The 14,698-nt window shown below is 48.0% G+C and overlaps 1 protein-coding gene across 1 annotated transcript in view; it reads right to left on the bottom strand.

Annotated features, from left to right (window-relative positions):
* ABCB8 (ATP binding cassette subfamily B member 8) overlaps nt 1-14,238 on the bottom strand; it is a gene marked incomplete at its 5' end in the record, with an annotated part of 15,682 nt that extends 1,444 nt beyond the window's left edge. Inside the window, 9 exons of the mRNA XM_015828964.1 lie at nt 353-603; nt 1,928-2,075; nt 2,349-2,482; nt 4,071-4,165; nt 9,085-9,221; nt 10,440-10,473; nt 10,557-10,662; nt 12,091-12,188; nt 14,153-14,238. Of these exons, the coding sequence (XP_015684450.1) occupies nt 353-603; nt 1,928-2,075; nt 2,349-2,482; nt 4,071-4,165; nt 9,085-9,221; nt 10,440-10,473; nt 10,557-10,662; nt 12,091-12,188; nt 14,153-14,238 (1,089 nt within the window). The remainder of the gene's footprint in view (nt 1-352; nt 604-1,927; nt 2,076-2,348; nt 2,483-4,070; nt 4,166-9,084; nt 9,222-10,439; nt 10,474-10,556; nt 10,663-12,090; nt 12,189-14,152) is intronic.
* Between the last annotated feature and the right edge of the window lie 460 nt (nt 14,239-14,698).

Below are 14,698 nucleotides of genomic sequence, written 5' to 3'. Positions count from 1 at the left end.
TCCGAGCTGAAGAAGCTTCTCGGGATGAGAAGCGAAACGTCTTCAAAGAATAATAAGAAAGTCCCACGAGGACACAGATAAACTTCCAAGTGGCCTCAACGCCTCTCTAAAAGGAGGCAAATGACCAGCGGTCTGCAAGGAGTATAAATCCTCCGCGACCGACGGTTGGGCTGAGTGCAGACATGTTTCTAGATCACGTTACCTGCTCTGAAATTGTCGGTGGCGCCAACGGTCTCGGAGAGAGACTAGAGGAGGGGTCCCACATCCCTGGGCTGAGACCGGTACCGGTCCGGAAGCGGCGTATGGGCACGCCCACCCACTGACGCCAATGGAGCACGGGCCCGGCACTCACCTCGGCCACCCGGCCCTTGGACAGAACCACGATGAGGGAGGCCTCCTTGACCGTGCTGAGCCGGTGGGCGATCACCAACACGGTCCGGCCGGCCACGGCCCGGTTCAGGGCCTCTTGGACCACGTGCTCCGACTCGGCGTCCAGGGCACTGGTGGCCTCGTCCAGGATCAGCACTTTGGGGTTCTTGATCAGGGCCCGGGCGATGGCCACCCGCTGCTTCTGCCCCGCCGACAGAGTCACGCCACGCTCCCCTGGGGGGGGGGAAGAAAGAGAGGCCGGTGTGAGGAGGGGGGGTTGCAAGAAGAAGGTGGAAAAAGAGGAAGGAGGGACATGGGGAGGAAGGAAGAGAGAGAAGGAGAGGAAGAAAGGGAGGGAGGGATGAGGGAAGGGAGGGAGAAAGGAAGGAGATGGGGAGGAAGGGAAGGAGAGGAAGGAAGGAAGGAAGGACGAGGGGAGGGAGGGAGGAAGGAAGAGGGGAGAGAGGAAGGAAGGAAGAAAGGCAACAGGGATGGAGAAGGGAAGGAAGAGAGAGAAGGAGAGGGAGGGAGGTGGGGAGGAAGGAAGAGAGAGAAGGAGAGGAAGAAAAGGAGGGAGGGATGAGGGAAGGGAGGGAGAAAGGAAGGAGAGGAAGGAAGGAAGGATGAGGGGAGGGAGGGAGGAAGGAAGGAAGGAAAAGGGAGGGAAGGACGGAGGAAGGGAGGGAGGGAGAAAGGAAGAGGGGAGAGAGGAAGGAAGGAAGGGAAGAGATGGGGAAGAGAAGGGAAGGAAGAAAGGCAACAGGGATGGAAAAGGGAAGGAAGGAAGGAAAGACGAAGGGGAGAAAGGATGAGGGGAGAGAGGAAGGAAGGAAAGAGATAGGGAAGGGAAAGAAGAAAGGAAACAGGGATGGAGGAGAGAAGGAAGGAAGGAGGAAGGGAGGGAGGAAGGAAGAGGATGGAAGGAGGAGAGGAAGGAAGGAAAGAAATGGGCAAGGGAAGGGAAGGAAGAAAAGCAACAGGGATGGAGGAGAGAAGGAAGGAAGGAGGATGGGAGGGAGAAAGGAAGAGGATGGAAAGAGGAGAGGAAGGAAGGAAAAAGATGGGCAAGGGAAGGGAAAGAAGAAAGCAACAGAGATGAAGGAAGGAGGAAGGGAGGGAGAAAGGAAGAAGATGGAAGGAGAAGAGGAAGGAAAGAGATGGGCAAGGGAAGGGAAGGAAGAAAGGCAACAGGGATGGAGGAGAGAAGGAAGGGAGGAAGGAAGAAGATGGAAGGAGGAAGGAAGGAAGGAAAGAGATGGGCAAGGGAAGGGAAGGAAGAAAGGCAACGGGGATGGAGGAGAGAAGGAAGGAAGGAGGAAGGGAGGGAGGGAGAAAGGAAGAGGACGGAAGGAGGAGAGGAAGGAAGGAAAGAGATGGGGAAGGGAAGGGAAGGAAGAAAGGCAACAGGGATGGAGGAGAGAAGGAAGGAAGGAAGGAGGAAGGGAGAAAGGAAGAAGATGGAAGGAAGAGAGGAAGGAGGAGAGGAAGGAAGGCCCCCCTCAACTGCAAGAGGCCGTTGTGAGGTCAGAGACGAGCCTCTTTTGTCAGCCGCACTCACCCACAGTTGTGTTGTATCCATCCGGGAAGCTGCGGATAAACTCGTCGGCGTTGGCCAGCCGGGCAGCTGCGTAAATCTCCGAATCGGAGGCGCAGGGCTTGCCAAAGCGGATGTTCTCCATGATGGTGGTGCTGAACAGCACCGGCTCCTGAACAACGGAGGCAGGCGGGAGGGTTCCCAAATTGGGGAAGGGGCCGGCCTCCGCCCTCCCCCACCCCACGACTGCCCTCCCGCAACCAGGACTAGCCGCAACCTCTTTTCCGTTGCGTTCGCCCCCGCAGACATTGCATTTCTCGCCTACCGACGTGTGAACCGAGCCACGCGGGTTTTGCGTCGCGCGGAAATCGGGGCCCGGGAAACAACTTCGCGTCGCGGTGCGTGCACCTTGGCCGACTCTTCCCTTCCGCGCTCGGTGTCCTACCTGGTTAATGAAGCCGATGACGTCTCCCCGGAGCCAGGAGGCATCCAGGGTGCAAATGTCCCGCCCGTCCAGGAAGATGGCGCCCTTGGTGGGTTCGTAGAAGCGCTCCATCAGGGCCGCCACGGTGGATTTCCCTGCGCAGGAGAAAGAGAGAGAGACAACAAAGGTCCACGGGCTTGGAGGAGGTGGAGGAAAAGCATCAGAGGAGGGATGGATGGGTGGATGGGTACGAAAGAGAAAGGAGACAGAGGAGTGGGAAGAAAAGGACCAGATTAGATTGGCAGCTAGATAGCTAGACAGATAGTCAGACCGACAGACAGACAGAGAGGAGAGGTAGCTAGCGAGCAAGTGAGCGAGAGAGAGAGAGAGAGAGATAACAGGTAGGTAGGTGGATCATCAATAAATGGATAATGGACAGGTTGATAGAGCGATAGAGCAGAAGGTAGATTGATGATCGATAGATTGATAGATCGATACGCAGATCGACAGATAGATGAGAGAGAGAAAGACAGATAGGAGATGATAGATAGATAGATAGATAGACAGACAGACAGACAGATGATAGAGATAGATATAGATAGATAGATAGATAGATAGATGATAGATAGATAGATAGATAGAAACAGACAGACAGACAGACAGACAGAACGGAGATATAGATGACAGATAGACAGACAGACAGACAGACATAGGAGATAGATGATAGACAGATGAGATAGATAGATAGATAGATAGATAGATAGATAGATAGATAGATAGATAGATAGATAGATAGATAGATAGATAGATAGATAGATAGATAGATAGATGGATAATAAATATAGATGACAGACAGACAGACAGACAGACAGACAGGATAGATAGATAGATAGATAGATAGATAGATAGATAGATAGATAGATAGATAGATGATAGATAGATAGATAGATAGATAGATAGATAGATGATAGATAGGTAGATAAATAGATGAGATAGACAGACAGACATAGGAGGTAGATGATAGATGAGATAAATAGATTAGACAGACAGAGACAGACAGATAGATGGATAAATAGAAATAGATAGATAATAAATAGAGAGATATAGATGATAGATATAGGTAGATTATAGATTAGATAGATAGACAGATAGACAGATTAGATATATTAGATATAGTAGATGATAGATAGATAGACAGACAGATTAGATAGATTAGATATAGTAGATGATAGATAGATAGACAGACAGATTAGATAGATTAGATATAGTAGATGATAGATAGATAGACAGACAGATTAGATAGATTAGATATAGTAGATGATAGATAGATAGATAGATAGATAGATAGATAGATAGATAGAGACATAGATAAGAAAGAGATGAGAGAGATGATGGATGATAGAGATATGTGGCTGATACACAGGTAGGTAGATTATCAATAGATAATGAGTAGGTAGGTAGTTCACCAGATCGATCGATCGATAAACTAACAGGTAGGTAGGTAGATCGATGGATCAACAGATCGACAGATAATAGGCAGGCAGGTGGAGGGATGGATGGAGCAGGTTGGATCCGTTCAGCCAATTGCTGCCCTTTGCTTTCACCACACAGGGGGAACGCCACTCTAAGTGCCGGTTATTTTTTTTAAAAAACGAGGTTTAGGTTGACCACGATGCCAAACTCAAAAGACCCCCCCGCCCTAAGGGCCCAGCCCCTACTCAGGCACAGGAGAGGGCGCCTTACCGCCGCCGGACTGTCCCACGATGGCCACCGTCTTGTTGGCAGGGATGGAGAGGTTGAAGTTCTCCAAGACTCTGTAGCCCGGCCGGGTGGGATAACTAACAGCAGGAAAAAGAAAGAAAGAGAGAGAGAGAGAGAGAGAGAGAGAGAGAGAGAGAGAGAGTGAGTGTCAGGCCTTGGGGTGACAGCTGTGGCCCTTTGCTCGTTCTCCCTGCCGTTTGTGCGGCCTGGTTCCCAATAAATAGGCTGTGGACCGGTAACGGGGACACAACCCAGAGGTTGGGGATCCCTGTGCTAAAGGACACCCCCAGGTCAGTTTTCCCAGGGAAGGGATGGGGAGGAGGCCGAGGTCCCTTGGCGGGCGAGGACCAGCGGTGTCCAAGGTACTGGCTTTTCATAGAACTCTGTCAAAGGTATTTAAAGGTCAGCGCTCCGACAGACGAGCACGGACAAATAACACCCACCGCCATTTACATCACAGACAAAAAGGTATTTAAAGGCCAGCGCTCCGACAGACGAGCACGGACAAATAACACCCACCGCCATTTACATCACAGACAAAAAGGTATTTAAAGGCCAGCGCTCCGACAGACGAGCACGGACAAGTAACACCCACAGCCATTTACGTCACAGACAAAAAGGTATTTAAAGGCCGGTTCCGGGTCGCGGCGCCAGCGGACATGTGCGGAGAGCCTTCTCTCCGCCGTCCGGCTTCGCTTCATCCCACAGGAATTTACACCACAGACAAAAAGGTATTTAATGGCCGGCGCTCCGACAGACGAGCACGGACAAGTAACACTCACGGCAATTTACGTCACAGATAAAAAGGTATTTAAAGGCCAGCGCTCCGATAGACGAGCACGATTCAAAGCACACTTGAAGATGTTCCCCCCCCTCCCCTGAATGGAGATGAAACATTTGCAGCCAAATCAGCAAGTTTGGAGGTCAAGCCAATAGCCCGGCGTAAGAGATGCTGATTTAGCCTAATAGACAAGGATCCCCAATCCCTGGGCTGCAGCCTGGTTCCTGGTCCGTTCGGAACTGTTTTGTACAAGCTGGAGCTGAACGTGCAGCTTCATTGGTGCGAGTGGCGGGCATTCCCGCGGGCGCACGGGAGCCCTTGTGGCGCAGTGGTTAGAATGCGGTGCCACAGGCTACTTCTGCTACTGCCAGCAATTTTGGCAGTTCGATCCTGCCCGGCTCAAGGTTCACTCAGCCTTCCGTCCTTCCGAGGTCGCTAAAATGAGGACCCAGATTGTTGGGAGTAACGTGCTGACTCCGTAAAGCACTGTGAAGCGGTATATAAGTCTAAGTGCTTTTGCTAAATGCTATTGCATGAAGTTCCATTTGTGCATGCGGAGGGCTCTCGGGCCTGCCAGGAGCTCCGTTTGTGGCAGCAGTGGACACTCGTGCAGAACCGTTTCCTGCCCTCCCTCCACTGCCGTTCCGCAAAGCCGGAAACGTCGGCACCCCTGGCCCGAGATATTTTCCCAGCCCGTTTCAAAATCTCCCCCTCACAACTCGGGAACTTTTCCGAGTTCTCACCTGAAAGTCACATCCCGGAATTCAAGGTGCCCGTTCAGCATGCTGCAGGTGAGCATCTGTCTCTCGCACAGGGGCGTCTCCGGCGACAGGTTCATGAATTCAAACACGCGGGCCCCGGCGCTCATGCCCCGTAAAACCTGCAGGGGTGAAGAGAGGGTTCTTGAGGAACGAGACCCCCCATCTCCCGAGCGAAAAAAAGCCGGGAGGTGTGTACAGATGGTCCTCGATTTACGACAGTTGAGCCAAGAATTTATGTCGCCAAGCGAGACGTTTCTGAAGGGAGCTTTGCCCCGTTTTGCGACGTTTGTGAAGCGGATCGCTGCAGCTGTTCAGTTCATCACACAGTCGCTAAGCGAATCGGGCTTCCCTGTTTGGTCTGCTTGTTGGGAAGTCGCAAAAAAAGTGATCCTGCGATTCCTGGGCCATCGCAATGGTCGTAAATAGGATGCGGTTGTCCAGCATCCGAATGTAAATCACGTGACCCTTGGGATGATGAGTGGGAACAACAGCTCATCACTTTTCTCCGTGCCGTTGTAACATCCAACGGTCGCTAAAGGAACTGCTCTAAGTCAAGGGCTATTTGTGCTAACTTTACACCTGCTGCGCTCCGCTTCAACGCCGTGGCAAAAAACCTCATAACATGGAGCTCCTCTCACTTCCCAAAGGTCTCTCACTTAGTGGTGGAAATTTGGGGCCGTCAGTCGAAGGCTCCTTGTATGTTGAACCTGGGATGATGTGGCAGGAATTCTGCTGAATTCTATCGGAGCGCAACCGGAATCAAACTCTCGGACGATTTTGGTTTTCTCGCTTGCAACCAGATGAAATTTAATTATTTAATTTAATTTAATTTAATTTAATAATTTAATTTAATTTAATAATTTAATTTAGTTAATTTAATTTTTAATTAATCTATTTAATTTTTAATTAATTTATTTGATTTAATAATTTAATTTAATTTTTAATAATTTAATTTAATAATTTAATTTAATTTTTAATAATTTAATTTTTAACTTAATTTAATAATTTAATTTAATTTTTAATTTATTTTTTTACTTTAATTTAACTTAATTTTTAATTTAATAATTTAATTTCATTTTTACTTTAATTTAATTTAATAATTTAAATTTAATAATTTAATTTCATTTTTACTTTAATTAAATTTAATAACTTAAATTTAATAATTTAATTTAACATTAAATTAAAATTTTATTTTATTTTTTATTTTATTTTATAATTTATTTTATATATTTTATTTATTTTATTTTATATATTTTATTTTTGTTTTATTTTATTTTTGTTTTATTTTATCAAGGTCTATCTGAATTATGATGCCACTGGTTGTCCCATGGATCTCCCCCAGCCCACCTACCTGTCCAAAGAGCACCGACATGCTGGCCATGGACCTATGGAAGAAAAAGAAACAGCTCTTAAGGGCCAGCCGGTCAGTCGGCCGTCTGCATCGGGACCGGGCCGGTGCCGGTCTTACCGCTGTACGGTCTGGGAGGAGACCAAGAAGGACATGAGGTCCCCGGGCGTCATCTCCTGTCCGGCCATGAGGGAGCCACCGACAAAGATGGTGCCAAGCACAATACCTGGAAAACAAAAACAACACGGCTGTGGCACAGAATTCGACAACATTTCCGGCTTTGTGGACCGGTGGACAAGGAGGGGACGATTCCGCGCGAACGACGGGGAAGCTCACTCGCCCGCTACTTCCGTGGCCTAGTTCCAAACAGTTCAAGAACCGGTAGTGGCCCATGGACTGGCGGGTAGGAAGGCGACGATTCCATGTGAATGGCAGAAATCTCGCCTGCCACTTCCGTGGCCTGGTTCCAAATGGTTCAAGGTCTGGTAGTGGGCCGTGGGCCGGTGGGTAGGGAGTGGGACGATTCCGTGTGAACGGTGGGTAAGCTCACTCGTCCGCTACTTCCGTGGCCCGGTTCCAAACGGTTCAAGGACCAGTAGTGGGCCGTAGACCAGAGGACAGGGAGGGGACGATTCCGCACGAACGGTAACCTCACTCACCCTCTACTTCTGCGGCCCGGTTCCAAATGGTTCGACNGGGGGGGGGGAAATGCGTTCACATGCAACATAGATCCTGTGCGTGTCAGATAAAGCTTTGCTCGCTCTCCCTGCCGTTTGCGCGGCCCGGTTCCCAATAAATAGGCTGTGGACCGGTAACGGGGCCACAACCCAGAGGTTGGGGATCCCTGTGCTAAAGGACACCGCTAGGTCAGTTTTCCAAGGGAAAGGATGGGGAGGAGGCCGAGGTCCCTTGGCGGGCGAGGACCAGCGGTGTCCAATGTACGGGCTTTTCATAGAAGTCTGTCAAAGGTATTTAAAGGTCAGCGCTCTGACAGACGAGCACGGACAAATAACACCCACCGCCATTTACATCATAGACAAAAAGGTATTTAAAGGCCGGTTCCGGGTCGCGGCGCCAGCGGACATGCGGAGAGAGCCTTCTCTCTGCCATCCGGCTTCGCTTCATCCCACAGGAATTTACATCACAGACAAAAAGGTATTTAAAGGCCAGCGCTCCGACAGACGAGCACGGACAAGTAACACCCACAGCCATTTACGTCACAGACAAAAAGGTATTTAAAGGCCGGCGCTCTGACAGAAGAGCACGGACAAGTAACACCCACGGCAATTTACATCACAGACAAAAAGGTATTTAAAGGCCAGCGCTCCGACAGACGAGCACGGACAAGTAACACTCACGGCAATTTACGTCACAGATAAAAAGGTATTTAAAGGCCAGAGGTCCGATAGACGAGCACGATTCAAAGCACACTTGAAGATGTTCCCCCCCTCCCCTGAATGGAGATGAAACATTTGCAGCCAAATCGGCAAGTTTGGAGGTCAAGCCAATAGCCCGGCGTAAGAGATGCTGATTTAGCCTAATAGACAAGGGTCCCCAATCCCTGGGCCGCAGCCTGGTTCCTGGTCCGTTCGGAACTGTTTTGTACAAGCTGGAGCTGAACATGCAGCTTCATTGGCGCGAGTGGCGGGCATTCCCGCGGGCGCACGGGAGCCCTTGTGGCGCAGTGGTTAGAATGCAGTGCCGCAGGCTACGTCTGCTACTGCCGGCTGCCAGCAATTTTGGCAGTTCGATCCTGCCCGGCTCAAAGTTGACTCAGCCTTCCGTCCTTCCGAGGTCGCTAAAATGAGGACCCAGATTGTTGGGAGTAACGTGCTGACTCCGTAAAGCACTGTGAAGCGGTATATAAGTCTAAGTGCTTTTGCTAAATGCTATTGCATGAAGTTCCATTTGTGCATGCGGAGGGCTCTCGGGCCTGCCAGGAGCTCCGTTTGTGGCAGCAGTGGACACTCGTGTAGAACTGTTTCCTGCCCTCCCTCCACTGCCGTTCCGCAAAGCCGGAAACGTCGGCACCCCTGGCCCGAGATATTTTCCCAGCCCGTTTCAAAATCTCCCCCTCACAACTCGGGAACTTTTCCGAGTTCTCACCTGAAAGTCACATCCCGGAATTCAAGGTGCCCGTTCAGCATGCTGCAGGTGAGCATCTGTCTCTCGCACAGGGGCGTCTCCGGCGACAGGTTCATGAATTCAAACACGCGGGCCCCGGCGCTCATGCCCCGTAAAACCTGCAGGGGTAAAGAGAGGGGTCTTGAGGAACGAGACCCCCCTCTTGGGGGGGACACACCATTTCCCGAGCAAAAAAAAGCCAGGAGGTGTGTACAGATGGTCCTCGATTTACGACAGTTGAGCCAAGAATTTATGTCGCCAAGCGAGACGTTTCTGAAGGGAGCTTCGCCCCGTTTTGCGACGTTTGTGAAGCAGATCGCTGCAGCTGTTCATCACACAGTCGCTAAGCGAATTGGGCTTCCCTGTTTGGTCTGCTTGTTGGGAAGTCGCAAAAAAAGTGATCCTGCGATTCCCGGGCCATCGCAATGGTCGTAAATAGGATGCGGTTGTCCAGCATCCGAATGTAAATCACGTGACCCTTGGGATGATGAGTGGGAACAACGGCTCATCACTTTTGTCCGTGCCGTTGTAACATCCAACGGTCGCTAAAGGAACTGCTCTAAGTCAAGGGCTATTTGTGCTAACTTTACACCTGCTGCGCTCCGCTTCAACGCCGTGGCAAAAAACCTCGTAACATGGAGCTCCTCTCACTTCCCAAAGGTCTCTCACTTAGTGGTGGAAATTTGGGGCCGTCAGTCGAAGGCTCCTTCTCTGTTGAACCTGGGATGATGTGGCAGGAATTCTGCTGAATTCTATCGGAGCGCAACCGGAATCAAACTCTCGGAAGATTTTGGTTTTCTCACTTGCAACCAGATGAAATTTAATTTAATTTAATTTAATTTAATTTAAAATTTGATTTATTTATTTATTTAATAATTTAATTGTTAATTTAATTTAATAATTTAATTTAATAATTTAATTGTTAATTTAATTAATTTAATTTGATTGATTTAATAATTTTATTTAATAATTGGATTTAACTTTTTATTTAATAATTGGATTTAATTTTTAATTTAATTTTTAATTTAATTTTCATTAAATTATTTAATTTTTAATTTAATTAATTTCATTTAATAATTTAACTTAATAATTTAATTTCTAAGTTAATTTAATAATTTAATTTAATAATTTAATTTAACATTAAATTAAAATTTTATTTTATTTTATATTTTATTTTATATTTTATATTATTTTATTTTATTATTTTATTTTTTATTTTATTTTTATTTTTTTTATTTTATTTTTATTTTTATTTTTTTTATTTTATTTTTGTTTTCTTTTATCGAGGTCTATCTGAATTATGTGGCTACTGGTTATCCCATGGATAGCGCACCTACCTGTCCAAAGAGCACCGACATGCTGGCCATGGACCTATGGAAGAAAAAGAAACAGCTCTTAAGGGCCAGCCAGTCAGTCGGCCGTCTACATCGGGACCGGGCCGGTGCCGGTCTTACCGCTGTACGGTCTGGGAGGAGACCAAGAAGGACATGAGGTCCCCGGGCGTCATCTCCTGTCCGGCCATGAGGGAGCCACCGACAAAGATGGTGCCAAGCACAATACCTGGAAAACAAAAACAACACGGCTGTGGCACAGAATTCGACAACATTTCCGGCTTTGTGGACCGGTGGACAAGGAGGGGACGATTCCACACGAACAACGGGGAAGCTCACTCGCCCGCTACTTCCGTGGCCTAGTTCCAAACAGTTCAAAAACCGGTAGTGGCCCATGGACTGGCGGGTAGGAAGGCGACGATTCCATGTGAATGGCAGAAATCTCGCCTGCCACTTCCGTGGCCTGGTTCCAAATGGTTCAAGGTCTGGTAGTGGGCCATGGGCCGGTGGGTAGGGAGTGGGACGATTCCGTGTGAACGGTGGGTAAGCTCACTCGTCCGCTACTTCCGTGGCCCGGTTCCAAACGGTTCAAGGACCAGTAGTGGGCCGTAGACCAGAGGACAGGGAGGGGACGATTCCGCACGAACGGTAACCTCACTCACCCTCTACTTCTGCGGCCCGGTTCCAAATGGTTCGACAGGTAGTGGGCCGCAGACCGGCAGGTAGGGAGGGGACGATTCTGTGCGAACGGCGGGTAAACTCGCTCGCCACTTCCGCAGCCCGGTTCCAATCGGTTCAAGGACCGGTAGTGGGCTGTGGACTGGCGGCTAGGGGACGATTCCGTGCGAACGCTGGGTAAACTCGCTCGCCACTTCCGCAGCCCGGTTTTAAACAGTTCAAGGACCAGTAGTAAACCGTGGACCGGGACAATTCCGCACGAATGGTAAGCTCGCTCGCCACTTCCATGGCCCGGTTCCAAACGGTTCAAGGACCAGTAGTGGGCTGTGGACTGGGGGGGAGGGGCTGAGGACCCTTGGTGTCAAACACTTAGAGGTAGTCCTCGGCTTACAAGTTTGTTTAGTGACCGTTTGAAGTTACAACGGCCCTGAGAAATGGGACTTATGACCGTTTTCAAAGTCATGACCTTTGCAGCATCCCCACGATCGCGGGATGACATTCCAGATTCTGGGCAGCTCGTTCACACTTGTGAACTTCGTCCTCAGTCCACACTGTCCTCAACTTCCAACAGTTCACTTAGTGACGGTTTGACGTTATAATGGCAACATAAGGTTCATAGGTCTACTTTTTTTCACACTTACAACCACCGCAGCATCCCCGTAGTCGTGCGACTTACATTTGGATGCTTGGTAAGTGATTCATTTTTTAAGACGGTTGCGGGGTCCCAAGTTTGTGCAATCCTCTTTTGGCAATGGGGAAGCCCGATTTGCTTAACAACCGGGTTACTAGCTTATCACCTGCGGCGGTCCACTTAACCGCCAGGGCAAAGAAGGTCATAAACTGGGGCATAAACCTGTATATAGCTGCCGGTCATATAACAAACCCGTGTAAAACAGGCTGGGCACGGAGCCTCGCCGGAAGCATCCCGGATGCCGCGTCGACCGTCCCTTGTAGCCAACGCAATAGAGCTTCTACTCACAGTTCAGGGCCATGTTGGAGAGTCCCTGGAAGAAGGCAATGCCCAGCCCCAGGTTCATGTTGAGACGGCAGGAAGTGTCCACTTCAGCTGCATATTCTCTGCACGGGGAAGAAAAAGGAGAAATTGACAGCTGTGGCAGGGTCACTGCACGACCTACGCTGGGAGTGTCCAATCGCGGCAACTTTAAGACCGGTGGACTTCAACTCCCAGAATTCCCCAGCCAGCAAGGGTTTAAGCAGAATGGGTAGGACAAGAACAAGAACAAAGGCAGATAGACGACTTTTTTTTTGATACGGTAACTTTAATAGTAGATGGTGGGTATGCAGTGAATGTAATATATCTCATTTTTTTGATAGGGAAACCTTATTAGTAGATGGTGGGTATGCAGGGAACATAATATATCACATTTTTCGATACGGTAAATTTATTAGTAGATGGTGGGTATGCAGTGAACGTAATATATCTCATTTTTTGATAGGGAAACCTTATTAGTAGATGGTAGATATGCAGGGAACATAATATATTACATTTTTTGATAGGGAAACCTTATTAGTAGATGGTGGGTATGCAGTGAATGTAATATATCTCATTTTTTGATAGGGAAACCTTATTAGTAGATGGTGGGTATGCAGGGAACTTAATATATCTCATTTTTTGATAGGGAAACCTTATTAGTAGATGGTGGGTATGCAGGGAACATAATATATCACATTTTTTGATAGGGAAACCTTATTAGTAGATGGTGGGTATGCAGGGAACATAATATATCACATTTTTCGATACGGTAAATTTATTAGTAGATGGTGGGTATGCAGTGAATGTAATATATCTCATTTTTTGATAGGGAAACATTAGTAGATGGTAGGTATGCAGGGAACATAATATATCGCATTTTTTCACAGGAAAACTTTATTAGTAGATGGTGGGTATGCAGGGAACATAATATATCACATTTTTTGATAGGGAAACTATTAGTAGATGGTGGGTATTGCAGGGAACATAATATATCACATTTCTTGATAGGGAAACTATTAGTAGATGGTGGGTATGCAGAGAACATAATATATCCCATTTTTTGATAGGGAAACTTTGTTAGTAGATGGTGGGTATGCAGGGAACATAATATATCACATTTTTTGATAGGGAAACTATTAGTAGATGGTGGGTATTGCAGGGAACATAATATATCCCATTTCTTGATAGGGAAACTATTAGTAGATGGTGGGTATGCAGAGAACATAATATATCCCATTTTTTGATAGGGAAACTTTGTTAGTAGATGGTGGGTACACGGGGAACATATTATAGCATGACTTCAACAGAGTGAAAAAAATGCTGGCTGGTATGCTTATACCCCTGGCTTGATTGACCTTCAATGTGAAGGTCGAGTGCACATGTGACTCACACTGTGTTCGCCAGGGGTACCCAACCTTGACTTGTGGATTTCAACACCCAGAATTCCCCCGCCAGCATTTTTTTTTTCACTCTGCTGAAGTCAAGATATATTATGTTCCCTGCATACCCATCATCTACTTATAAAGTTTCCCTATCAAAAAATGTGATAATATTTTGTTCTCCGCATACCCACCATCCACTAATACAAGTATTAGCTGGCCGTAAAACTAGGTGGGACTCCCTTCACAACCGCCTTGCTTAATAACGGAAACTCTGCTCTCCACCGTGGTGGTGAAGTCAAGGTCTAGTTGTAGGGAGGAGAGCCCCAACGCACAGGGGTCCCCCATGGGTTGGTTCCACATCCAAGAAGTTGATGCTAGAAAACAGCGCCCCCCCCCAACTTTTGGGGCACCAGGGACTGGTTTTGTGGGGAACCATTTTTTTGACCCACTGGGATGGGGTGGAGAGGGGGGATAGTTTTGCATGCAACATAGATCCGGTGCATGCGCAGACAAACCTTTACTTGCTCACTCGCCGCTCACAACCAGCTGCGCAGCCCGGTTCCTAAGACGTCACAAACCGGTATGGGTTCACAGCCCCGAGGGTTGGGGACCCCTGCTATAAAAGCATCATTCAAGAGAGCAGGGATCACTTTCGTGGTACTCACTGGATCTCTTTGGGTTCCATGGCAAAGGCCCGCACCGTCCGGACGTTCCCCAAGGCCTCGTCGGCCACAGCCGTGGCCTTGGACACCTGCACACCAAAGGAGAAGAATTCAATTCGCAAATGTCTCGCTTGTTAGGAACACAACGGATGAGATCTCTTGGCCGATGGGAAGAGCTGGCAACGCAAAAAGGGGAGTCTGAGCTCACCCATCTTAGGACACCCCATTGAATCATGCCGTCCTTAAGTAGAGGCGAGGAATTGAATAGTTCAGGAACTGTGGACGGTTAAAGAAGATACCAGATCGGGGTATTCAACCTTGGCAACTTCTAAGACCTGTGGACTTCAACTCCCAGAATTCCCCAGCCAGCCAGCGTTTAACCAGAATGGATAGGACAAGAACAAGCACAAATATAGACAGATGAGGTCTATATTTTATTAATAGATGGTGGGTATGCAGTGAATGTAATACATCTCATTTTTTGATAGGGTAATTTTATTAGTAGATGGTGGGTATGCTATGGACATAATATATCACATTTTTTGATAG

The sequence above is a fragment of the Protobothrops mucrosquamatus genome, unplaced genomic scaffold (assembly GCF_001527695.2).
Source record: "Protobothrops mucrosquamatus isolate PMUCROS unplaced genomic scaffold, P.Mucros_1.0 scaffold5170, whole genome shotgun sequence".
In the NCBI taxonomy this organism is placed as follows: domain Eukaryota; kingdom Metazoa; phylum Chordata; class Lepidosauria; order Squamata; family Viperidae; genus Protobothrops; species Protobothrops mucrosquamatus.
The sequence above is the reverse complement of the archived record's forward strand: the minus strand, read 5'-3'. Positions and strand labels throughout refer to the sequence as shown.